Source organism: Pan paniscus, chromosome 18 (genome assembly GCF_029289425.2).
Source record: "Pan paniscus chromosome 18, NHGRI_mPanPan1-v2.0_pri, whole genome shotgun sequence".
Lineage (NCBI taxonomy): Eukaryota > Metazoa > Chordata > Mammalia > Primates > Hominidae > Pan > Pan paniscus.
In genome coordinates this window covers 17,297,917-17,325,346 of record NC_073267.2, presented here as the reverse complement: position 1 = coordinate 17,325,346, position 27,430 = coordinate 17,297,917, and the positions used below count along the sequence as shown (strand labels likewise).

At 46.8% G+C, this 27,430-nt stretch overlaps 1 protein-coding gene across 1 annotated transcript in view; it reads right to left on the bottom strand.

The window, feature by feature from the left end:
• The window catches only part of LOC129393053 (polycystin-1-like), a 95,752-nt gene that overhangs the window by 63,133 nt on the left and 5,189 nt on the right, over positions 1-27,430 (bottom strand). Inside the window, 1 exon segment of the mRNA XM_055100259.3 lies at positions 20,528-20,684. Coding sequence (XP_054956234.2) covers positions 20,528-20,684 — 157 coding nt within the window.

The window sequence follows — 27,430 nt, the reverse complement described above, 5'->3', positions numbered from 1 at the left end:
GGAAAAAAGCAATCAAACTTTAATCTCTCCATTATACTCTGGAGACAGACAGATACCCATGCCTTTAGCTTCCACCCAGGGGGAGAAATTCACTCGAGGACAGAGCAAAATGGGAAACCAGTTTAATTTTTTTTTTTTTTTCTGAAATGGAGTCTCGCTCTGTCACCCAGGCTGGAGTGCAGTGGCTCGATCTTGGCTCACTGCAACCTCTGCCTCCTGGTTTCAAGCAATTCTTCCACCTCGGCCCCCCGAGTAGCTGGGACTACAGGTGCGTGCCACCACGCCTGGCTAATTTTTCTATTTTTTGTAGAGACGGGGTTTCACCATGTTGGCCAGGCTGGTCTCGAACTCCTGACCTCAGGTGATCCGCCCGCCTCAGCCTCCCAAAGTACTAAAAAGTGATTTTTTAAAAGAGGGTGAAGGATAGAAGAACCAGGTACCCTGTGATTAGAACCCAGGCAGAGAGAACCTCCTGGGACCGGCCCAGACAACCTCCACTATCTTAAGGAAAGATTTTGAGATGGACAGACAGATGGGCTGTGTTGATCCACGACTTCAGGGAGAGAGGCAGGCTTTCCTGGCAGCCTTGTGAATCCTAGGCCCAGAGCAGGAGAGATTTATAGGCTCAGATGCTCACAGGGCCCCCAGGAGAGGGAGCGGGCTCCAGGAGAAGGCCTGGGAGCTGCCAGCGCGGCTCTGAGCTGGGGGCTGCTGGGAGACCTCTGGCCTGACGTTCCCATCAGAAACACACCACTTCCAGGCGTGGGAAGCTTGCAGGATGCTGGTTACGAGCAGAAGGACTCCATGTGGGTGCTGTCTGCCAAACCGTGTGGAGCACAGGGAACTCTGAGATCCTGGAACTTTTTATCTGATTCCTTCCCCAAGCCTGAGCTTGTGTTGGACTCAAAAGCAGTATTCTCCGCCGTACAAAGCAGTTTCACTCCCTCCTTGCTTTGCACAAGTGATTTCTTCTGCCCAGTGCACCCACCACCACTTCTCCTCTGGCCTAATCCATTCTCTCTCTCTCTCTCTTTTTCTTCCATTGAGGTAAAATTTACACTACATAAAAAGAACCATTTTAAAGTGAATAATTCAAGCCAGGTGCGGTGGCTTATGCCTGTAATCCCAGCACTTTGGGAGGCCGACACAGCTGGATCTCCTAAAGTCAGGAGTTTGAGATCAACACAGCAAAACCCCGTCTCTACCAAAAATACAAAAATTAGCTGGGCGCGATGGTGCACACCTGTAATCCCAGCTACTCAGGAGGCTGAGGCAGGAGAATCGCGTGAACCAGGGAGGTGGAGGTTGCAGTGAGCTGAGATCGCGCCACTGCACTCCAGCCTGGTGACAGAGGGAGACTCCATCTCAAAAAATAGTAATAAAAATAAAAAAATAACTAAAGTGCATAATTCAGGAGCATTTAGTACATTCACAATGTTACGTAACTACCACCTTTATCTAGTTCTAAAATATTCTGTCACCCCCAAATGAAACCCTCTACCCATTAAGCAGTCACTCCCGCATAAGCCCTTGCAACCACCAATTTGCTTTCTGTCTCTATGGTCTTACCTATTCTAGATATTTTTGCATAAATGGAATTATAACGTGTGTGGCCTTTCATGTCTGACTTCTTTCACTCAGCATGTGGCTGAAGTTCATCCATGTTGTAGCAGGTCCCAGACTTTATGCCTATTTGTGGCTGAGTCATATCACATTGTATGGATAGATCATATTTTGTTTATCCATTCAACAGTTGACAGACATTTGGGTTATTTCCACCTTTTGGCTATTCTGCATAGTGCTGCTATGAACATTCCTGTACGAGTTTTAGTTTGAGTACCTTTTCAATTCTTCGGGTACATACCCTAATCTGTATTTGAAACATCGTCTTGGGAGTCAACTCTTCTATGATACCTTCTCTAACTCTGCACTTTTCTAGAGCTGAGTTGGAGACCTTTCCACTTGACCTCCTACCTGCAGGATGGCCATGGACCGTGGTGCATGTTGTACACTGCATAACTCTATGTAGAAACTATTTGCATTGGTCATTTATTGTATTGCATTGTGTATTTATTGTAATAATCTTTCAGCAGATGGAGGAAAAGTGCTTTGAGAAAACGGTGCCTTTCTCTAATATAAACGTGAGTGTCACATGGCCTAGTGGTTCCCATGGTCCACAGGTTCTCTCCATTTTAGTAATTATCATCATTGTGATCCTTACTTAATAAATGTCTCAAAACATTCTGGCGGAAAAAGGTACAGATGATATGGAATGATAATAGGCCATCTATCCATGATATGGCATTCAGAGTTTTTCTTGTTTTTCTTTTCCATATTGGTAAAAATTATGGACTTTATTCATAATATCCAAAAAATAGAAACAACCAAATGTTCATCAATGGGTAAATGGATAAAATGTGGTCTACCCAGACAGTGGGATAGTATTCAGCCATGAAAAGAAAGGATGTATGGCCGGCGGCCATGGCTCATGCCTGAAATTCCAGCACTTTGGGAAGCTGAGGCAGGTGGATTGCTTGAGCCCGGGAGTCCGAAACCAGCCTGGGCAACATGGTGAAACCCTATCTCTACTAAAAAAAATGCAAACATTAGCTGGGCATAGTGGCACAATCCCTGTGGTCTCGGCTACTCAAGAGGCTGAGGTGGGACAATGGCTTGAGCCCAGGAGGTGAAGGTTGTAGTAAGCTACGACTGCACCACGGTACTCCAGCTGGGGTGACAGAGACAGACCCTGTCTTAAAAAATACATAAATAGTATGAATCCATGATACAACGTGGATGAACCTTGACAACATTATACTAAGTGAAAGAAGCTAGCCGGCTGGGCGCGGTGGCTCACACCTGTAATCCCAGCACTTTGGGAGGCTGAGGTGGGCAGATCACAAGGTCAGGAGTTCAAGACCAGCCTGGCCAATACAGTGAAACCCCGTCTCTACTAAAAATACAAAAATTAGCCAGGTGTGGTGGCACGTGCCTATAGTCCCAGCTACTTGGGAGACTGAGGCAGGAGAATCACTTGAACCCAGGAGGCAGAGTTTGTGGTGAGCCGAGACCACATCACTGCACTCCAGCCTGGGCGAGTGCAGTGAGACACTCTGCCTCAAAAAAAAAAAAAAAAAAAAAAAAAAAAAGAAGCCAGCCACAAAAGGTCACTCATGATTCCATTTATATGAAATGTCCAGAATAGGCAAATCCATAGAGACAGAAAGTAGATTTGTGAATTCGTGGCTGCCAGGAGCTGCGGGTAGGGATATGGAGTAACAAAAAAATGTGCACAAGATTTCTTTGGGGGATGATAGAAATATAAAATTATATTGCAGCAATGGCTGCATAACCATGTAAATTATGAGTGAATTTAGACAGTTATGCAGACATAGCTGCAATTTTAGGTGTGAACTGTATCCTTAAAATGAATTTATTTAAATTATACTGCATAAACCTTTTTTAAAAATGATGTTCATTTTACACCACCTCTGAATGATTATAAATCTGACTTCTTCCACTTCATGCAGCTCTATTAGGTTTCCAACAATTACAAAATTGTTCGTTTTCAATGCTTTTCCCCTGAACCAATGAGCTCCTGAAGGTCAAGGGCTGTGCCTGATCCCGGGTACAAGGAACAATGCCTGACACACAGTAGGTGCTCAGGAAATGCTTGTTATTTTGAATTGCTCTCTGGCTCAGAGAGGCAACCAAGGTAGAAGCAATGGAAAATGCATATTCACGTGTTCACATATTCATTCAACAAACGAGTCCTGAGCCAGGTACTGAAAGCACAAAAGTCAATAAGATCTGCTTTTTTTTTTCTTTTCTTTTTTAAGAGATGAGGTGTCACTCTGATGCCCAGGCTGGAGTGCAGTAGCACGATCATAGCTAACTGCAGTCTGGAACTCCTGGGCTAACAGATCCTTCCATCTCAGCCTCCTGAGCAGCTGGGACTACAGGTGCATGCCACTATGCCTGGCTAATGGTTTTTTGTTTTTTGTTTTCATTTTTTTTGTAGAGACAGGGCCTAGTAAGGTAACTTAGTAATATTACCCAGGCTGGTCCCAAACTCCTGGCCTCAAGTGATCCTCCCGCCTTGGCCTCCCAAGTAACTGAAATCACAGGCTCAAGCCAATGCACCGAGCTTCATGACTTGCTTATCCTTGCTTTTGAGAAGTTCATGACCCAGGGTGGGAGTCAGATGGGCAAAGAAATGACTGTAAGAGACGAGCAGTGCTACGATGGATGTGAACCCAAGTGCTATAGACGTCAAGTTTTTTGTTTGTTTGTTTTTTCACACCACCTGAGCAAGACAGGAAGCCTTCATGGCAGAGGTGACCACTGAACAGCATTAAGAAAAATGTGAAAGAATCTCCTGGGGAGAGGTCGAGGCAGAGCATCCCAAGCAGAGGGCCTGGGACAGAAGCTCCAAAGTGGGCAGGGACACAGTACCGAGCCTTTGTGGAGTCTGGGAAGGCTGGAGCTTGGGGCGGCCGGCCGTCATCAGGACCCACCTGGGGCTGAGCTTCCCAGCCCAGATCCCTGGGGCTCATGTCACCTCACACCCCATCCTTAAACGTGCCTCTCTCCCTTCCTCCTCCCCAGACTCCCCACCCAGCCTCGGATGTGTAAGGCCCCAGGCACGTTTCCTGAGAAGATAAAGGGCTTCAGCGGTTTCTCCCCCGCTGTGGGCCTGAGGACTCCCAGGAGGTACCCAGCTCCCCACAGACCAGCTATTTCGGCCCAAGCCCAAACACAAGCTGGTGGATTCTGGCTGGGAAGCCGGAGCACTGCAGGCTGACCATAAAAGGAGAAAACCCAGCAGGGACTGAGCACACACCCAGGCTCCCTGCGTCTGCCCTTCTTTCTGCTAACAGGCTGCTGGGGGATCCAGTGAGAGGTAATCAAAACCTGGGCTAGTAAAGAAGAAAGGTCTCAGCCTCCATTGCCTGTAGAAAAGTGGCTCTCTACCTAATGCCCCGCACGGAGGCAGATGCCAGAGGTTCTGGATCTTCCGTGGTGTGACTGTGAACGTGGCCACTGCATGGCCCTTGACAGTGGGTCCTCGGCAGCTGACTGCTAATGCCTATTGAACTTGTCCTGTCCATGCACCGTGTCCCTACACACTGACCGAATTACCCTTGTAACAACTGGAGTAGGCACAGTCATCATCCTCACGGGACAAGTGAGGAAACTGAGGCACAAAGTAATAGCCGGGGCAGAGCTGGGAGGTGAACCCAGCTCCAGAGCCCATGACCTAAGCCATTCTGTAAGTGAGGGCCCTTCTCTTTCTCCAGCCTTCATCTCCCCACTCTACTCTCCCGGCAGAGTTGGTTAGGATGAGATGCTGAGTAAGAAGAGATACTTTGAGAGCCTGTGCTGCAACCCAACAGGTGTTTTCCAAACCTACAGGAAGCCCTGGTATTGTAAAAGCAGAACTGGGCTGGGCATAGGAGCTCATGCCTGTAATCCCAGTGCTTTGGGAGGCTGAGGCAGAAGGGTTGCTTGAGGTGAGGGGTTTGAGACTCAAAGCGAGACCCCTATCTCTATGAAAAAAAAATTTTTTTTAATTACCTGTGGACGGAGGTGTGTGCCTGTAGCCCCAGCTATTTGGAAGGCTGAGGCAGGAAAATTGCTTGAGCCTAGGAGTTTGAGGTTACAGGGAGCTATTATTGTGCCACTGCACTCTAGCTTGGGTGAAAGAGTGAAACTCTGTCTCAAAAAATATATAATAAATAAAAACATGAAAGCAGAACTGGCCAGTGAAGGGGTGTAGGAGACAGGAAAACCAACGCTCTCCCTCTTGGGCCTCCACTCCTACCTCCTACATTCTCCCTCTTCTCTCTGCTCCAGCCCCAGCAGCCTCATAGAACCTATATCAAGTTCCCTAGCCAAGCCTACACTTCACCTTCCAAGGAAGCCTCCCCTGTCCTCCCAAGGTCCCCAGGGCTACACTTCCCCACTCCCTGGACCTCCTCTACTTAGCAGCTACTTGTGGGATGATTCAATTCGTATTTACACAGACGCACAGTAGGCTGTGTCTAGGGCAACACCTAATAATCAATATTGTTAGAATGACCGGGCGTGGTGGATCACATCCGTAATTCCAGCACTTTGGGAGGCCGAGGCGGGAGGATTGCTTGAGGCCAGGAGTTCGAGACCAGCCTGGACAATATAATGAGACCTCATCTCTACAAAAAATCAAAAAATTAGCCAGGCGTGATGATCTGCGCCTGTGGTCCCAGCTACTTGGGAGGCTGAGAGGGGAGGATCACTTGAGCCCAGGAGTTGGAGGCTGGAGTGAGCTATGAGTGTGCCACTCCACTCCAGCCTGGGCAACAGGGCAAGGCCTTGTCTCACAAAAAAAATGCTGTTGGATAAAGAAAGGAATGGGGAGCCAGACTGCCCAGAGGCTGGGAGGACACCGAGGGAGGTGGCTGACACATGCAATTTAACAAGGAAGGTGCTGGCCAGGCACTGTGGCTCACGCCTATAATCCCAGCACTTTGGGAGGCTGAGGTAGGTGGATTGCTTGAGCTCAGGAGTTCAAGGCCAGCCTGAACAACATAGCAAAACCTCATCTCTACAAAAAATACAAAAATTAGCCAGTTGTACTGGTGCATGCCTGTATGCAGCTACTCTGGAGGCTGAGGTGGGAGGATCACCTGAGCCTGGAGAGGCTGAGGCTCAGGTGAGCCGAGATCACACCACTACACTCCAGCCTGGGCAACAGAGTGAGACCCTGTCTCAGAAAAGCCCAAAACAAACAAGGAAGGTGTTGCCAAGTGTCAGCTGGGGCTTTTCAAGTTCACTCCCTTAAGTATGTCCCTTTTTCAATTTAATATTTACGGTTTTTTTTTTTTTTTTTGAGACGGAGTTTTGCTCTTGTTGCCCAGGCTGGAGTGCAGTGGGGCAATCTCGGCTCACTGCAACCTCTACCTCCCGGGTTCAAGCGATTCTCCTGCCTCAGCCTCCCAAGTAGCTGGGATTATAGTCGCCACCACCATGCCTGGCTAATTTCTTGTATTTTTAGTAGAGATGGGGTTTCACTACATTGGCCAGGCTGGTCTCGAACTCCTGACCTCAGATGATCTGCCTGCCTCTGCCTCCCAAAGTGCTGAGATTACAGGTGTGAACCACTGTGCCTGGCCAATATTTACTATTTTATAACAAATAATTCTCCTTTGCTGTCTCCCTTCCCTGTAATGCACCATGGGTACCAAAAATAAAAATAAAATAAAAATAAAAAAGGTGAACTTTTCATGATTAGTCAGAGCACCAAACAGACATTCCTAGCACCTCTGTAAAGACTGAGCCAGCCAGACAGAGCCATTCATTCCCACACACAGTCTCCCATCATTCCCAACCGGGCCAGACACATAGCTGACAGCCACTGCAAAACCCACAAGAGACAGAGAAGCATTTGGCTGTACCCCTTCCTGGAGATGTGTTTGTAGCAGCACTGCCTCTGCAGAGAAACAGCTGGGAATTACTTCTTGGCTCCACCCTATCACCTCTGCCCCCAGGGCCTGTTTCCTCACCAGGGAAATCAACAAAATTCCAGACCTTTCAAGGGCATGAAGATGATTGAAAGAGACTGGATTCAGAAAGAGCTTAAAATTGTTTTACCCGCAGCACATTTAAGAGCTTGGTAATTGCCGTTAATATCATCTTTATCATCATCATCTAAAATAGTGATCTAGGGAAGAGGTTATAGACAGCAGTGATTCTGAATCGGCAGGACAGGATATTCAACCAAGGATATTTAACCCCTTTCTGATTACAAGGTGTCATGGTCTGAATGCTCATGTCTCCCTCAAATTCATATGCTGGAATCCTTACCCCTAAAGTGATGATATTAGGAGGTGGGGCCTTTGGGAGGTGACGAGATCATGGGGGTTCAATCCTCATTGGGGGAGAGACCCAGAGAGCTAGCAGGTCCCTTCCCCCACGTGAGACACAGCGAGAAGGCAGCACTAGGCCCTCACCAGATACCAAGCTTGATCTTGGACTTCCCAGCCTCCAGAACCACGGGAAACAAATATCTGTTTAAAAGCCACCCAGTCTATGGTATTTTGATATAGCAGCCTTAACAGGCTAAGACACAAGGCCTATGCTAGTCCCTTAGCCTTCTGGGGGCCTCAGTTTCCTCTTCCGTTATATGGGGACAAGAATACTACACTATCTATACCACGCTACCTAGGAGGGAAGAGTAACATTCTGAGGGCAGCGAAGCTGGGTCCCCAGGTTTGACTCTCTGTTCTGGGGCCAAGTAGGTGTGCTGAGTTTTCCCCATCGATCAAATGGGGAGGCTGCCACCCACCCTGTGTGGTGCTAGTGAGGGCCGAGCAATGTGGGATTGATGGAGCAGTGAACCCAGGTCCTGACATATTGCAGGGGCCCTGAGGACATCAGTCCCCTTCCTCTCTCTGCCTCTACTGGGGAGCAGCCTCAGGGGAGTTGGGTGAGCAGGAACCATCCCCCAGGGGGCTGCCAATCTCAAGCAGAAGGATACAGCCGAGTGTGGGAACTTGCAAAGTGGAGAAAGTCTTTTGGATCACTCCACCCGCAGAGTTGTCTTAAGCTTAGAGAGGACTTAGCCAAGAGCCCCAAGCTGATAAAGGCTGGCTGTTATTTCTTTTTTTAATCCCCTGAGCGTGGCCATTTGTTGCTAATGAGGTGCGGACAAACCATTACTTGTGGCTATCTTGCATAGGGCAAGTGCAGAGGCTCAGAATGGAATCTTATCTGCTTTCCTGCCCCTCCTACACCCCAGGGACCCATGGAGGGGCTCCAAAGTGGTTCTTGTCTGGAGGGCTTTAATGGCGCTTTTCTCCTATTCATCACGTTCTTTTATTGAACTCAGCTCCAGCCTCCTAAGCTTTGAGCTGTCAACACTCTGAGATGAAGACAGTAGACAGCCTTCCGTGGGATTGAGGGGGATCCCTGTGGTTGCCCGGTGTCACCAACTGACCAGCAGGACTCCGGCTTTGGAGTCAGGATAATCCAAGTGTATATTTGGCTCTGACACTTAACAAATCTGCAGCAAGTTCTCCACTCCTCTGAGTCTGTTTTCCCAGCTGTAAAAGGGGGCTAATAATAGCTCTTGCGGCTAGCGTTGGATCACCCAATAAACCTTGTAAGCATATGCTGAGGGCACGCCCACACAGGCATGCACGAGAAGGAAGAATGCCATAGTTGCCATTTCATAAGCACCACGAAGATAAACATCATGGGAAAAATAGCAACTTTAGGCTGGGCACGGTGGCTCATACCCATAATCCCAGCACTTTGGGAGGTCAAGGCAGGAGGATCACTTGAGGCCAAGAATGAGAGACCAGCCTGGGCAACACAGTAAGATCTTATCTCTAAAAAAAAAAAAAAAAAGTTTTTTCACTAGGCACAGTGGGCTCACACCTGTAATCCCAGCACTTTGAGAAGCCTAGGCAGGTGGATCACTTGAGCTCAGGAGTTCAAGACCAGCCTGGGCAACATGGTGAAATCCCGTCTCGACAAAAAATACAAAAATTAGCCGGGTGTGGTGGTGCATGGCTGCAGTCCCAGCTACTTGGGGAGCTGAGGTGAGAAGATCACTGGAGCCTAGGAGGTCAAGCCTGCAGTGAGCCGTGTTTGTGCCACTGCACTCTAGCCTGGGTGACAAAGTGAGAACCTGTCTCAAAAATAAAAAAGACTGGGCACGGTGGCTCATGCCTGTAATCCCAGCACTCTGGAAGGCCAAGGTGGGTGGATCACCTGAGGTCAGGAGTTCAAGACCAGTCTGGTCAACACGGTGAAACACCATCTCTACTAAAAGTACAAAAATTAGCTGGGCATGGTGGCATGCGCCTGTAATTCCAGCTACTCAGGAGGCTGAGGCAGGAGAATCACTTGAACCCAGGAGGTGGAGGTTGCAGTGAGCTGAGATCGTGCCATTGCACTCCAGCCTGGGTGACAGGGGTGAAACTCTGTCTCAAAACAAACAAACAAAAAACAGTTGTTTTTTTTTAATTAGCTGAGCATGGTGGTACATCTCTGTAGTCTCAGCTACTTGGGAAGCTGAGGCAGGATTGCTGAACCCAGGAGTTTGAGGCTGCAGTGAGTTATAATCGCACCATTACACTCCAGCCTGGGCAACAGAGCAAGACCCTGTCTCTAAAAAAAGCAAAAACAAAAACAATTTTGTCAGCCTTCTTTACTTTATAATTTAATTTTTTTTTATGACGTATGCCTGCACCTTAATAGTTTCAGGGCTTAATTTTAAAATTCCTAATCTGGTCCTGTCCACCTTGTAGGTTTGTGGTAAAGATTAACTGAGAATATTTCTGTAAAGCCCTGAGCTTTATAGGAAGCATATAATAAAAATCCATGATTATTATTATCACTTCTTTGTAAAAGAAGGCATGAGAGAATTCCCATGAGAAGATGGTAGGCTGAGTGCATGCATTTAGCTCTCTTCCTTCCTAAACCTTACTAAAATAACTGTAAAAGACTTTCCAAAAATACATGAACCAGTTTAGCCGGGCATGGTGGCTCATGCCTGGAATCCCAGCTCTTAGGAAGGCACAGGCATGAGGAAAGCTTGAGCCCAGGAGTTCAAGACCTGCCTGGAAAATATAACAAGACCCCATTCTCCACACAAAAGAGGGGGGAAAAGGCAAAAAAAAAAAAAAAAAAGTGTAAAAAGGCCGGGCGTGGTGGTTCACGCCTGTAATCCCAGCACTTTGGGAGGCTGAGGTGAGTGGATCACCTGAGGTCAGGAGCTCGAGACGAGCCTGGCCAACCCGTCTCTACTAAAAATACAGAAATTAGCTGGGCATGGTGGCATGCACCTGTAATCCCAGCTACTCAGGAGGCCGAGGCTGGAGAATTGCTTGATCCTGGGAGGTGGAGGCTGCAGTGAGCAGAGATCGTGCACTCCAGCTTGTGCGACAAGAGGGAAACTCCATCCCCCAAAAAAAAACAAACAAACCAAAAAGTGTAAAAATACATGAGGCAGTTTAAAAAGAACTAGAGAGGGGAGAACAGCAAAGCCATCTTGGAAGACAGAAAATGGGATAAGCATTGAAAAGTACCAAGAAAAAGGCCAGACACCGTGGCTCACGCCTGTAATCCCAGCACTTTGGGAGGCCGAGTTGGGTGGATCACCTAAGGTCGGGAGTTCAAGACCAGCCTGACCAACATGGTTGAACCCCATCTCTATTTAAAATACAAAAATTAGCCGGGTGTGGTGGCGGATGCCTGTAATCCCAGCTACTTGGGAGGCTGAGGCAGGAGAATCACTTGAACCCGGGAGGTGGAGGTTGCAGTGAGCCGAGATCATGCCATTGCACTCCAGCCTGGACAACGAGAGTGAAACTCCATCTCAAAAAAAAAAAAAAAAAAAAAAAGGTACCAAGAAAAAAGTCTAGGTGAGCAGTGAGGAAAGGTGAGAAACGACCTAATTTCAACACCGAATTCCCCATTTCTGCCCCAAACCTCAGAAACTGGCAATGCCAGGGGCCTCTGGAAGAAAAGATCAAGGAGGAGACAAAAACATAAGGACTGGGTCAAATATAAGGCACTGTTAGACCCCTCCCATATCTTCTGCACTCCCTGAAGCCAAGTGACTGCCCTTCTCACACCCCACAGAAGGTGGTGGGTTTAGTCTCTGGTGAGGGTTAAACAGAGGGTCTCCGTCCTGGGGGGACACCAGGAACCATACTGAAAGAAGGAAGGTAATGTACAAATTTCACTGCACATTTTGAAACCCTCAGCTTCTTTTCAGCTAGACCCTCAAAATGATGCTAGACAAATCTTTAACCTCCAGGCAGAAGATTTTTCTACAAACCTTCTCTGAAGAATCAGATTAGCCCATGAACAAAAGACTGAAAGACGAAACAGAAGTGTCCTAATGGGGTAGCCCAGCGGTTTCATATTATAGCCAAGCACATCAGCAAGCCCATCCTATAAGCTCTGAGCTTCCATCAACAATTTGGTATCCTGTGCACTAAAGCATCCAAGATGAATGGATAGCCAAGAATCCCAAGACATCTGAAGAAATCCACTAATATGACAGACAGAAGTTAAAACAATTAGGAAAATATGTATCTTGGAGGAAATAGACTCTGCATTAAATATCCTCTGAGAAACAGGATATTGCATCCACAGAAAAAGAATGTCATATGAAAGAAACATTTAAAAATAAAATAGAATTTTTGGAATTTAATAAAATATATACCAGAAATTTAAAACACAATAGAAGGGTTAGGGAAAAAAGTTGAGGTAAGTGCCCAGAAAATACCATTAAAAACATTAAAGTGATGAAAATGACAAGAGAAAGAGATTTAAATTATAGGATTGGTCTAGGAATTCCATTATGGAAATAAAAAGACTTCTAAGAAAAAGAAACAGAGAACACAGGGAGAAAGACAGCATCAAGGAAATAATTTGCAAAATTTCCCAGAATTTGTGGACACAAGTTTATAGATTAATTGGGCCACTAAGTGTCCAGGATAACAAATAAAAATGGACTCATAGCAAGTCCCATCATCCTGAATAGGGGTACAAAGACAGTCTAAAAGCTTCCAGAGAAGGAGGAAAAACAAAAACTGGTCATGTACAAAGGATCAAGAATATTCCCAGCCAGGAAGGTGAATATAATCACACACACACACACTCACAAACATACACACACACGAATCAGATTGGGTTTCATCTTCTCAAAACTGAAACTAGAAGGCAACAACACAAATGCCTTAAAAAGCTCAGGCAAGAAAGTTATTTATAACTTTCTGAAAACAACTTTCTTGCCTGGAATTTTAAACCCAGCTAAACTATCCTTTAAGTGTTAGAGAAGCATCAAGCCTCTCAGATATGGAAGTTCTCAATGCCTCAAGATCACGTACATTCTTTCTTGGGAAGCTACTGGACAAAGTGCTTGATTTAAGCAGGAGAGTAAAGCAAGAAAGAGGAAGACATGAAAACTGGGAAACAAGGAATCCACTATGAAAGCATTAAGGGGAATTTCAAGGATGGTGAAAAAGATCCTATATGACAGTTACTAGCTATAGAGAAAGCCAGGGCAGATCAGAAGGCTATAGTAGAGATCACATTCAAGGAGATGATATCAATATGATATCCAATACATGTCTGGACATATTAAAAGGAGATTAACACATTTAGAAAGATTTTGGGGCAGAATTGGTGGTTAAGTACATGGAAAACAAGATTGGGGAAAAAAAGGCAATTGCTAACTCCAGGAAAAAGAAAAGTCATACAGAAAGAAGAAAAATAGTCACAAAGCAGTGCAAAGCTCAGCTTCGAATAACATCTACATAATCATAATAATGTAAACTCTAGATAGCATTACATAGTCATAATAATGGAAACTCTGAACACTGAGTTTGTCAAAACTAAGATAAAATTATACTGGGACTCTGATATGAGGCATGTGTATTGGAATGAGGAAATAGGGGCAAATCCAGGGGGTGAATGAGCTAAATTTCATCTTTCATGGAGGGAAGTCAATAGATGATACCTAAAATTGAAAACAAAATTAAGATAGCAGCACGATGATCAAGTGTTGTTGTCAGAGATATGGTGGTAAATACAAAAAAAAAAAAAAAATCAATTAAAGGAGTTGAGAAGTAGCAGAGGATGGCTATTTTTCTTAACAAGCCTTCAAAAATTACTTGACTCTAAGCCATCTGCATGAATACTTTTAACAAAAATAAAAACCAATTTTTTAAAAAAGGGAACAAGGAATTCCTACATGCACTGATATGTAACACCCTCTGGCAAAATATAGAACTGTATATATATGGAATGCTAGTATTTGTAGGGAAATCTTAGGGAAGAAAATAGATACCTATTTGCTTATACTTGCAAAAATATCTCTAGGAGAAAACTTCATACACTAGAAACCATAATTGTCTCTTGGGAGGGAAGCTAAGGATCTAATGCACAAGGGTTGAAGGGAGAAGTTCACCTTTTGAATTTGTATGTAACATCTTTCCAAAAACAAACCACGGCCGGGCGCAGTGGCTCATGCCTGTAATCTCAGCACTTTGGGAGGTTGAGGCGGGCAGATCACCTGAGGTCAGGAGTTTGAAACCAGCCTGGCCAACATGGCAAAACCCCAACTCTACTAAAAATACAAAAATTAACCAGGCATGGTGGTGTGTGCCTGTAGTCCCAGCTACTCGGGAGGCTGAGGCACAAGAATTGCTTGAACCCAGGAGACAGAGGTTGCAGTGAGCCGAAATCATACCACTGAGCTGAGATCGTGCTGCTGCACTCCAGCCTGGGTGGCAGGGCGAGACTCTGACTCAAAATAAAGGGGGGGAGAATTTAAAAAATAAACATGACATAATTTATGCATATGCAGATATAAGATACATATTTTAAGCATCAGCTTCTCTTCCCGTACCCTCAAGGGGCTTGGCTTCCATTTGGGAGGGTGCCATGTTGTGAAGTATCTCTTAGAAAGTCCCTCCCATTTTCCCAACTCCTGTGAGGCAGCAAAGGGCTGAGCTCTGGCTCTGAGCTCCCTGCCACAGTATACTAGTCAACCCCTCTAAACCAGCTCCTCCCACACTCATCATACCCATTCTCACCCCTACATTTATGCTTTTATTATTCTTGGCTAGAAAGCCATCCCTGCCCCCTTCTCTCACCTTAGCAAACCATTCTTCGAGGCTTATAAAGCCCCACCTCTCTCAAATAACCCACCCCATCCATCCTGACCCTGGTAGGTTCTTTTCTATAAATAACTCTAATAATTCATTGATTCAACAAATACTGAGCAGCTACTATGTGCCAGGCACCAGAAAATGTGCTGGAGATACAATGATGAACATGCAAGAAGGATGGAGTTTATAGGTCCTCAGGAACTTACTGTCTATGTGACACAACTGCAATGCTTCATCTTATATTCAGTGCATGTGTGTTACCCATCCCTCCTCAGTCCCGCCTTTTCACACCCCATCTTTTCCATGAAGAACTCAAGGAAGAAGCCACATGTGCTAGCTTTCTCTCTCCACCTTCATGGTAAGCTTAGTGTGGATCGCAGCCCAGTGACTTAACAGAATGAGATTGTGCCATTTATCAATGGAGTCAACACACTGGGCCTACATGTTTCTTCACAAAAACCAATTTCCTACTTGGGAATGGAGAAAAAATTAAGCAGATGAACGGAATTCTTCCCAAGCTTAAATTTTTCTCCATTATTTTTGACATTCTTTTTATTTTTTATTTATTTATTTTGAGATGGAGTCTCGCTTTGTTGCCCAGGCTAGAGTGCAGTGGCGTGATCTCAGCTCACTGCAAGCTCCGCCTCTTGGGTTCACACCATTATCCTGCCTCAGCACCCCCTGAGTAGCTGGGACTACAGGCGCCTGCCACCGTGCCTGGCTAGTTTTTTTTGTATTTTTAGTAGAGACAGAGATTCACCACGTTAGCCAGGATGGTCTCGATCTCCTGATCTCATGATCCCCCCACCTCGGCCTCCCAAAGTGCTGGGATTACAGGCATTAGCCACCGTGCCCGATTCTTTTTATTTTTGGAGTCCACCATCAATGATTTGCCAGAAAGCACCAGGTCATGCCAAAATAGACGAGGGCATAGCAGGTGTTGGTTAACATTTAAATTAAGAGTTTATCTTTTATGGATGTGCATATTCACGGTTTTCATTTTCTTTCTTTCTTTCATGACAGGGTCTTACTCTGTTGCCAAGGCTGGAGTACCATAGCACGATCATAGCACACTGCATTCTTGAAGTCCTGGGCTCAAGCCATCCTCCTGCCTCAGCCTCCAGAGTAGCTAGGACTACAGACTCACGCACTGTGGCCAGCTAATTATTTTTTTGTAGAGACAAGAGCTCACTATGTTGCCCAGGCTGGTGTCTAACTCCTGGCCTCAAGTGATCCTCCTGCCTCGGCCTCCCAAAGTGCTAGGACTGGAGACATGCTGCTGTGCTCAATCATGATAGTCATTTCCTATTGGAGCTTACTATGTGTCAAGTGAGCATTTCTAAGTAGTTTCAAGAGAGCTGACTATGCAATTTTGTGTTAAAACCTAGAGACCATGAGGAATCAAATATATGAACACAGGGTGTCCTTGTCAATTACAACATTGCCTCACAGTTAAGAGGTGGTCTAGCGCAGGCATCTCAAACCACCGACTGGTACTGCACAGCAGGAGGTGAGTAGTGGGCTTCATCTGTATTTACAGCCACTCTCTATCACTCCAATTACTGCCTGAGCTCTGCTTCCTCTCAGATCAGAGGCGGCATTAGATTCTTATAGAACCACCAACCCTACTGTGAACTGCACTTAAGAGGGATCCAGGCTGTGTGCTCCTTATGAGAATCTAATGCCTGATGATCTGTCACTGTCTCCCATCACCCCCAGATGGGACCGTCTAGTTGCAGGAAAACAAGCTCAGGGCTCCCACTGATTCTACATGATGGTGAGTTGTATAATGATTTCATTATATATGACAATGTAATCATAGAAATAAAGTGCACAATAAATGTAATGCGCTCGAATCATCCCGAACCATCTCTCCCCTGCGGTCCATGGAAAAACTGACTTCTACGAAACTGGTCCCTGGTGTCAAAAAGGTTGGGGACTGCTGGTCTAGGAAAGCAAAAGTCCCCACAACACAAAAATATTCTTCAATGACTACAAGAGCGATCAAACTCCACCGAAACCTCCTTCTCCAACGATTCAGTGGCTTCACCTTGCCAATTATCGGGTATCAATAGCCACCATCATGATATGAACACAAAACAAAGTGGCAGTTCTGCAAAATAAGGTGCAGTGACTGGCAAAGTCAGTGGCCTTGGAAAGGCCAAAAAAAAGATTCAGGGGCCAAGTGTGGTGGTGCACACCTGTAATCCCACCACTTTGGGAGGCCGAGGTGGGAGGATCACCTGAGGCCAGGAGTTCAAGACCAGTCTGACCAACATGGTAAAGCCCCATCTCTACTAAAAATACAAAATTAGCCTGGTGTGATGGCGCATGCCTGTAATCCCAGCACTATGGGAGGCCGAGGCGGGCAGATCACAATGTCAGGAGATCGAGACCATCCTGGGTAACATGGTGAAACCCCATCTCTACTAAAAATACAAAATTAGCCGGGTGTGGTGGCACATGCCTATAAGCCCAGTTACTTGGGAGGCTGAGGCAGTAGAATCGCTTGAACCCAGGAGGCGGAGGTTGCAGTGAGCTGAGATCACACCATTGCACTCCAACCTGGGCACCAAGAGGGAAACTCCATCCGAAAAAAAAAAAAAAAGAAAGAAAGAAAGATAAAAGAAAGAAAAAGATTCAGGGCAATTCACAGCTGAATGAATGCTAAGACCACAGGGGCTTTGAGAGACTTAAACACTAAAGAAGTAAAAGAAGCCCTTAGGAAAACTGGTGACCCATCAAATAAATCTGTAAGAATGATCCTTTTTAGCTCGGGCTGCAGAAGTCAAGCATGACATGAAGATGTCGTTTTATGCTCACATGATTTCATCCCTCACCCCAAAAAAAGTTACAGAAAAAAACCCCACACTCACTCTTAATTCATTTTATACTGAATCTACAAATTAGCACCTACTTGTAATTAAAATAAAATTCTTATTACATGTAAGCTGAAATTAACCTATTTTTATAATTTGCAATGTTGGTTTTCTTTTCTTTTCTTTTGAGACAAGGTCTGGCTCTCTCACCCAGGCTGGAATGCAGTGGCGTGATCTCGGCTCACTGCAACCTCCACTTCCTGGTCTCAAGCGATCCTCCCACCTCAGCCTCCCAAGAAGTGGGACTACAGGTATGTGCTACCACACCAAAGTAATTTTTGTATTTTTTGTAGAGACATGGTTTCGCCATATTGCCCAGGCTGGTCTCGAACTCATGACCTCGAGCAATCCACCCATCTGGGCTTCCCAAAGTGCCAGGATTACAGGCGTGAGCCACTGTGCCTGGCCTGCAATGTCATTTTTCAAGCTCAGTCAAATATTTTGCCCACTCTCTTTCCCTCCTCCACACACATACTATCTACAGTGAAACTTTAGTCTCTGTTTTAAGTGATCTTTTTCCGGAACGAATTATCTTCAGATAGTAAAAATTTCCTTCATTTCATGCCATTTAGTTCAGTTAGTGTAATGAAAGGTCACGTAACAAAATGTTAATGGTGATGAGTTTTGGATGATAGAATCATAGGTGCCAGCAAGTTCTCTTTTACTTAAATATAAGTTTAAGTTTTTCTAGAATGAATATACAATATTAAAGACTTTTTCAAGTTACAAATAAATTTTTTCAGAGCACTGTAGAAATGCTTACCCATCTGTCGCTCCCCCTCCTTCTCCTTTGCTAACAGAATTTTCTTTCTTTTTGGTATTTAAATTAAAATGTGCTTAGTGGGACCTCAGCTCCAGAAAAGAACCAGGAATTGCTGGGTATGGTAGCTTATGCCTGTAATCCCAACACGTTGGGAGGCCAAGGCGGGTGGATAACTTGAAGTCAGGAGTTCAAGACCAGCCTGGCCAATACGGTGAAACCCGGTCTCGACTAAAATACAAAAATTTAGCCAGGCATGGTGGCACACACCTGTAATCCCAGCTACTCTGGAGGCTGAGGTGGGAGAATCACTTGAACTCGGGAGGCAGAGGTTGCAGTGAGCTCAGATCATGCCACTGTATTCCAGCCTGGGCAACAGAGTGAGACCCTGTCTCAAAAAAAAAAAAAAAAAAAAAAAAAAGAACCAGGAATAGTTCAAACAAATCATAAACACTCCAATCCCCTCTGCCAGTGATTGCTGTAGGGGTTAGCATATGACCAAGTTTCTACCTGACTTAAAAAAAAAAAAAAAAAGAGAGACACAGGGAAAGAACCTTACCCTCCACTTCCTTCATGCTTTTGGATATTATCACATGAAAACGTGATATCTGGAACTATGGCTACCACTTTGTGACCATGAGGAAGAAGCTGAGAAAAATCCCAAGGAAGTCAACCCTGAAATCAGCCACTAGACTTCCCGTTGTGTGAGGCAATGAACTCCTACTGGTTAAGCCACTTTAGTTAGTTGTTATCTTACTTGCAACCAAAAGCACCCCAAATGATAGGAACACTGAGGTCTGTGATGCTCAGCTTCCCAAAGGTGTACACGAACCACTTTGTAAATACTCTTCCATCAAGGGACACCATAAAGAATGTGTGTGTTTGTGTGTTTAATACAAAGACAGATACCTGACTCCAGGAGCCGTCACTTTACAACCTGAGATTACAGCTCCAAGATTGCCCTTGCAAGGCTCCACCTGCTGGTCTTTGGAGGTAATGGCAGGCCCTGCCTAGAAGGGCCAAGGTTCTGGTCCTACCTGTGGAGTCTGGCTAACTGTCAGAAAGTTGGGGCACTTATACCTGAGTCCCTCTACCTTGGGGGCGGGGTCGTGGCATCTCTCAGGCACACCTGGATTCCTGCCTCAAGAACTTCCAGAATTGGGCTCCTCTCAACTCCCAACTCAGATCCCTGGGTTCCCACCTGTTGGTGCCCTTTCAGAGGGGGTGTGAGTTTTCGAGTTTCTTGTACTCTTCGCCTGACCTGGTACACTTGTTTGCATTAACTGCCTAGTCCCTCTGTTTGACTTGGGGGTGGCTATTTCAGGGGCTCCAAAGTGTTCTAAATAGAAGGTGAGAAGGCCTGGGTGCAGTGGCTCATGCCTATAATCCCAGAACTTTGGGAGGCCAAAGTGGGAGGATCGCCTGAGGCCAAGAGTTTGAGACCAACCAGTATAGCAAGATCCTGTCACTTCCAAAAACAAAACAAAACAAAACAAAAACAAAACAAAAAAACCCACCTTTTTAAAATTAGCTTGACATGACAGTCCACACCTATAGTCCCAGCTACCTGGGAGGCTGAGGCAGGAGAATTGCTTGAGCCCAGGAGGCGGAGGTTGCAGGGAGCCGAGATGGCACCACTGCACTTCAGCCTGGGCGAGAAAGTGAGACCCTGTCTCAAAAATAATAAAACAATAGTAAAAATAATAACGTATAAACATGAAAGTAATAGGCACAAGTCTTAAGTTTGGAAAAACCAGCATTAACAATCTTCACAAGAAGCTACAAGATAGAGACTATCACCCCTTTTGACAAATGAGGAAACTGAGGCTGAAGAGGAAAAGATATTTACCCACAGTCCCACAGGGGTTGAGGGACAGGTAGGTGTCAACACAGACCACAATGGCTCAGCCCCAGGGCTGTTCCCCACCCTCTTTCCATCCTTTGCAGACAGCTGGCCCAACAGGGCCCTTGGGCAGTGAGCCCCGGAGCTGGAGCTGGAGCGGGCCCATGCCCGTATTTGCCCAAGCTCTTGGCTCTCCCTCACCCTCCCAGGCTGCAAACACAGATGTTCCTTTTGCTTTTTCCCTTTTTCAGCCACAGTAACTCCTGGTCCCTCGCAGTGCCTGCCAAACTCCACATTCCTGGCAAGAACTGCAGACAAGCAGGACAGGAGGGGCTCCCTGGAGCTGGCCCCGTGCAGCCCTGAGTTCACTCACCTTGAAGCATGCTCCGGTAGGCCGTGTCTGCGATGGCATAGATGTGAGGCGGCATCTCGTGCCTCTTCTTGCCCTTGTACATGTCGACGATCTTCTCCGAGTAGATGGGCAGGTGTTTATAGGGGTTGACCACCACGCAGAAGAGGCCAGAGTACGTCTGCAGACAGAGAACCCAGCTTACTTCCAGACCTCCTCCAGGGTAGACAGATCGCACAGAAGCACTCAGTATTCTCAAGTTAGAGATGGGGAAACTGGAGCTTGGAGTCTTAGTGGAAACCCTGGGCCTCACTGATATTCCAGGTATGTGGGAAGAGGAGAAAGGGCGAGAGTGGGTTTCCAAGCTGCCTATGTTTTATTTTGCAATTGTGGGGGGTTTTGTGTTTGTTTTGAGATGGGGTCTCACTCTGTCACCTAGGCTGGAGTGCAGTGGTGTGAACATGACTCACTGCAACCTTGACCTTTCTGGACTCAGGTGATCCTCCTACCTCAGCCTCCTGAGTAGCCAGGACTACAGGCGGGTGCCACCAGGCCTGGCTGATGTTTATATTTTCTGTAGAGACGTGGGTTTCACTGTGTTGCTCAGGCTGGTCTCAAATTCCTGGGCTCAAGCAATTCTCCCATTTCAGCCTCCCAAAGCACTGGGATTATAGGTGTGAGCCATTGCACCTGGCCAAACTGTGGAGTTTTGAAGAGCTCTGGGTTCAAATCTCAGCTCCACTCCTCCGAGCTGCCACTGTACCTCCCTGGACCTCACTGGCTTAAATAACAGCCACCGTTCATTGAGCACTTACTATGTGTTGGGCACCAAACTAAGCACTACGCAGGATCTTTTTTGGATGCTGACAATCATATTAAATGCTCATCATTTAACAGGTGGCACAGAAAATGAACAGTGTGCTTAAGATATTAACTCAGGAACATTTAATAAAAAGAGTGTTTACAGATATGTGTGCAGAATTAAAGAAACCCAACCAGTGACGGGAGCAGTTAAGTCTGAAGAGCAAGAACAGAAGAGAATGTTGTTTACTTTTTTTTTTTTTTTGAGACAGGGTCTTGCTCTGTCGCCCAGGCTGCAGTGTAGTGGGGTGATCTTGGCTCACTACAACCTTGAGTTTCTGGGCTTAAGTGATCCTCTCGCCTCAGCCTCCCAAGTAGGTGGTACCACAGGTGTGCACAACCATGCCCAGGTAATTTTTATTTTTATTTTTTGTAGAGACAGGGTTTCACCATATTGCCCGGGCTGGTCTCGAACTCCTGAGCTGAGGTGATGCGCCAGTCTCAGCCTCCCAAAGTGCTGGGATTACAGGTGGGAGCCACCGCACTCAGCCAGAGAGGGAATGTCGTTAACTGAACATTGGAGGCATAGAAAGCCACACACCCCTAAAAAGGGGCTGTCCAGAGGGATCCACAGCCATATAGAAACACAGCTGCCAAAACTGTGGTCCAGGAGGGGGGGAGGAAAAGGTAATAATCCTCCAAGCTCTCTCTCCTCCCACCACCCTCTGATCTCTTTCTGGGACCTCCCAATGTCCATATCTAAGAAGAAACCCCAGTGACTCAGTCTCTAGAAGATGGCAGAGGCATCTCCTCATGGCATCTTCACAACTACTCAGTAACAGTGATTTCCCCACCACCTGTTTGACAGGAGGGCAAAGCGAGGCGTGGTGAGGTTGTCACCAGGTTACACAGCTGGAGGGAAGTTGGGAACTAGAACTCCTGTTTACCCCACAGCGCCTGCTCCTGATCATTAATACCTTCCCCATCTGCAAAACGGAGACAAACACTGACATGAGCTCTCCAATGTGGATGAAGCTTGAAAATATGCCTAGTGAAAGAAGCCAGGCACGAAAGGTCACGTACTCTATCATCTCATTTATGTGAAGTGTCTAGAGTAGGCAAAGCCATGGAGACAGAAAACAGACTCGTGGTTCCCAGGGGCTGGAAAGAGGTGGGAAATGAGGAGGAACTGCTCATGGGTATAAGGTTTCCTTTTGAGGCTATAAAAATGCTCTGGGGCCAAGTGTAGTGGCTCATGCCTGTAATCCCAGCACTTTGGGAGGCCAAGGTGGGAGGATTGCTTCAGGCTAAGTGTTTGAGACCAGCTCAGGCAACAACAGCCAGACCCCCTCTCTACAAAAAAAAAAAAAAAAAATAGCTGGCCATGGTGGTGATCACCTGTAGTCCCAGCTACTTGGGAGGCTGAGTCAGGAGGATTGCTTGATCCCAGGAGCTCAAGGTTATAGTGAGCTATGATTGTACCATTGCACTCTAGCCCCTGGGTGACAGAGCAAGACCCTGTCTTGAAATTGATAGCTGTACAACATTGTGAATGCACTTAATGGCACTGTTTTCTTTAAAATGTTTAAAATGGTAAATTTTATGTTATATGCACTTTACCATTTAAAAAACAGCAGTCCTCTCCTACTGGGTGAATAGGAGCATCTGAAAATAACCAGATCAGGGACGGAGGATTCAAGGCACAAGGTAAGTCCCGCCATTCTGTACGTGGTAAGGCACTATTGTCATGATTTTTCCTTACTGGATACTAGATTTTCCCATGGTTGAGGTCACAGTTCAGGAGACAGGCTCCAACCCGTCTCACAGGAACTGCTTTCCCCAAACGATAAACATCAGTACTGCCCAAGACTCTGATGGCCATAAAGCGTATCCTCTTCCCTGCAAGTGACTTAGGGAGAACCACAGATCCATCTCTCAGTTACAGCTAGGGTGAACCAAGCAACAGAGGGTTAAGTGACTTGACCGAGGTCACCAAAGAAGATCCTGGCAGCACCAAGCCCAGCCTGGCCCACCCCCAGGTATGAGCATGGTCCATTATGCTATCCAGCCTAGGCCCATCCGACAGAAACAGAAACTACTGATCGTTCGTTCGTTCATTCATTCATTCATTCATTCATTCATTCATGTCCCAGATGCCATGCAAAAGGTGCTGGGACTACATTAGAACATTAAAAAAAACACAGGATCCCAGCCCTCAAGGGGCTTTTAGTCAAGGGCTGGAGCCAATTAGAGAGTGGGAAAGTCTGGCTGGGTGTGGTGGCTCACAACTGTAATCCCAGCACTTTGGGAGGTCAAGGCAGGAAGACTGCTTGAGCCCAGAAGTCTGAGACCAGCTTGGGCAGCACAGTGAGACCCCCATCTCTATAAGAAATTTAAAAATTAGCTGGGCATGGTGGCATTTACCTGTAGTCCCAGCCACTTGGGAGGCTGAGGTGGGAGGTTTGCTTAAGCCTGGGAGGTTGAGGTTGCAGTAAGCCGTGATTGTGCCATGCACTCCAGCCTGTGTGACATGGTGAGACCTTGTCTCAAAAAAAAAAAAAAGAAAAAAAAAAAAAGAAAGAAAAAGAGAGAGTGGGAAGGTCCTTCCAGGGCTCAGTCTGCTCAGGGACAATGGTATGTAATGTCTGGGGGTGCTGCGGAGGAATGATATTCTTTGAAGGTACAGGATTGTTGGGCGCAGTGGTTCACACCTATGATCCCAGCACTTTGGGAGACCAAGGAGGGCAGATTGCTCACACTCAGGAGTTCAAGACCAACCTAGGCAACACAGTGAGACCCTGTTTCTACCAAAAATACAAAAAATTAGCAGGGCATGGTGGCACATGCCTGTAGTCCCAGCTACTCGGCAGGCTGAGGCAGGAGAATCACTTGAACCTGGGAGGTGGAGGGAGGTTGTAGTGAGCCAAGGTGGTGCCATTGCACTCCAGCCTGGGTGACAGAGGGAGACCCCATCTCAAAAAAAAAAAAAAAAAAAAAAAAAGAAAGAAAGAAACAGGATTGATGGAGACAGAGGTTCTCACCATCCCCTAAAAGGAGCATGAATGAGTCAACATATGCCTGTCTAAATAGCCATCAACCATTTACTGAGCACCTACTATATACCACATCTGTGTCAGAAGCTGGAGATAAAGAAATCAATGATAGATAGCTCCTGCTCTTAAAGAACTTAAATCAGAGGGGGAGACAAGTACATTAAAACACGTCATAAGAACAGAGAATGATAGGAACAAGGAAGGGAAGGCCCTAACCCACATTGGGAGTGGTCAGGGAAACCTCCAGGTGGGGAGGTATTCCCTGCACTGAGTCTTAAAGGACAACAAGGTGTTAACCAGCTCAAGACAAAGCAGGGACATGGGCAGAAAAACAGGACACGGGGTCCATGGGGGTGAACTATAAGCAACTTGGTATAAGCAGCTCCATTGGACCGAAATGGAGAAGCAAAGCAAGGGTGAGAGGTAAGCGGGGCCCAGGAGCAACATCCAGCCTGGTGGGGCTGGGAGTGGGGGGCTGCCTGCTTGGACACCCCTCTTCCCCATTCCATCACCCAGGACCCTCCCACCCATCCTGCAAACACCAGCTCCAAGTGCCTTGAGGCCGGGGAACACCCTTTCTCCTCTTCAGTCCCAGCACAGGCCTTGGTATAGAATAGGTGCTAACTAAATGCTTGCTAAATGCATGCCAGGGGAATAAATTAATGATACAGCTTCCTGGGAGCAGGGACAGCCTGACTTCACCTCCGTGACCTGGGGGCCTTGCACGGCGGCAGTAGGTACTCAGTGGACTGCATTGAGCCAGGCCAGGAGCCATGTCCGGTTCAATAGGTGTCCCCTGTCCCCAGGACAAGCCTCCCAAAGAGAAGCGCCCAGTCTGTGGTCACCTGAACAAAGGTCAATCAAGCCCCACCCTCCTTCAGGCCTCGACTCCGTCTCCAGCTCCTCTGGGGCCATGTCCATTGCCACGCCCCTTTTGAATGTAGGTATCATTTACAGCCCAACCTGTCCTCACTCAAGCCCTTGACCTGGAGGCAGTAAAGGGCAGTAGCTAAGGGCTCAGAACTGGGTATGGGGTACTTTAATTTGAACCTTCACTTTGCTACTTCTGCGCTGTGTGACCCTGGGCAAGTCCCTTAACCTCTCTGAGTCTCACTTATCCTCATCTACAAAACAGGGAGGCATACGAACAAGCCCTTCATAGATGTGCTGCGAGATAATGCTCGAAAAGCATTTAGCATGGCGGCTGGTATGTAGTAGGTGCTCAATCAATGTTATTTAGTGACTCTTACTATACTCCCTTCATTTCACGAGAGGGAAAGTCTTGCCACCTTAGAGCCTTCAATATGCTGTTCTCTCCACTTGGAACACTTTTCCCCTCATCTTCCCAGCTGGTTCCCTCTCCTCTTTTAGAGCTCTGCCTAAATGTTACCTCCTGGACTGTGACCCACACACTACTGTATCTCCTGCACCCCGCACAGTGCCAGGGACAGGGTAGACACTCAGTCAGCTGTAATCCCAGCACTTCGGGTGGCCAAGGAGGTCAGATCACTTGAGGTCAGGAGTTCGAGACCAGCCTGGCCAACATGGCAAAACCCCGTCTCTACTAAAAATACAAAAATTAGCCAGGCATGATGGCAGGCGCCTGTAATCCCAGCTAGTCGGGAGGCCGAGGTAGGAGAATCACTTGAACCCAGGAGGTGGAGGTTATAGTGAGCTGAGATCATGGTGCTGCACTCCAGCCTGGGCAACAGAGTGAGACTCTAAAAAAAAAAAAAAAGGAAGGAAGGAAGGAAAGTAAGAAAGAAAGGAAGAAAGAGAGATAGAGAAAAGAAAAGAATAAAAGGAATTTTTAAAAAGAAAGAAGAGGCCGGGCATGGTGGCTCACACCTTTAATGCCAGCACTTTGGGAAATCGAGGAGGTCAGATCACTTGAGGTCAGGAGTTTGAGAACAGCCTGGCTAACATGGCAAAACCCCGTCTTTACTAAAAATACAAAAATTAGCTGGGTGTGGTGGCGCATGCCTGTAATCCCAGCTACTCAGGAGGCTGAGGCAGGAGAGTCACCTGAACCAAGGAGGCAGAGGTTATGTGAGCCGAGATCAAGCCACCACACTCCAGCCTGGGTGACAAAGTGAGACTGTCTCAAAGAAAAAAAAAAGAATAAAATGAATTTTTTTAAAAAAAGGAAGGACCACACTGCCTTTTCAACTCCATCACCAGCTTCTGAAAGAGGAATATGATTTTCATCCTCTTTGTTTGGGACATCTCTCCCAGTGCCATGCACAAAACAAGCACTTAATCCATACTTCCAGGTAGATCTGAATCTCTGCTGAGTTCTGTAAAAGCTTTCTAAGCAAGCCAGTGTATGACGATGGAGTGAAGGTAAGACCGGTGCAGGCAGCCGCACATCTCACGGCAGGGCCGTGGGGCTTCAGCATCTGGCTCTTCCTCCCACATCATTCAGCTACTTCTCCTTCACCTCGACCCAGCGCAACCATAGTTGGCTGTGTTTCTGCCTCTCTGGCCCCACGAGCCCCTCTCCAGCTGGTTAAATTCAGAGGTTTCAGCATCCCAGCCTCCTGTGTCCCAGCCGGCATCTCATGGGCCCTGTGCCACCAGCAAGTCCCAGCTGCAGGCCCAGGATTTCCCTCTTGTGACCGTATTAGGAAGCAGCTCCAGTTTTTCTCTGACGCTTTATATGGTCAGCCACAGAGCCCTGAGCAGGGGGTGCTCCCAGGGCCTGCAGAAGAAATGAGGAACAGGGAGGGAAGTGGAAGGAACACTGGCTTTCAGACACACAGGGATGGCCAGGTGCAGTGGCTCACACCTGTAATCCCGGCACTTTGGGAGGCCAAGGTGGGTGGATCACCTGAGGTCAAGAGTTCGAGACCAGCCCGGCCAACACAGTGAAACCTCATCTCTACTAAAAATACAAAAAATTAGCAAGGTGTGGTGGCGCGTGCCTGTAGTCCCAGCTACTCGGGAAGCTGAGGCAGGAGAACTGCTTGAACTCAGGTGGCAGAGGTTGCAGTGAGCTGAGATTGTGCCACTCCACTCCAGCCTGGGTGATAGAGCGAGACTTGGTCTCAAAAAAAAAAAAGACACACAGGCC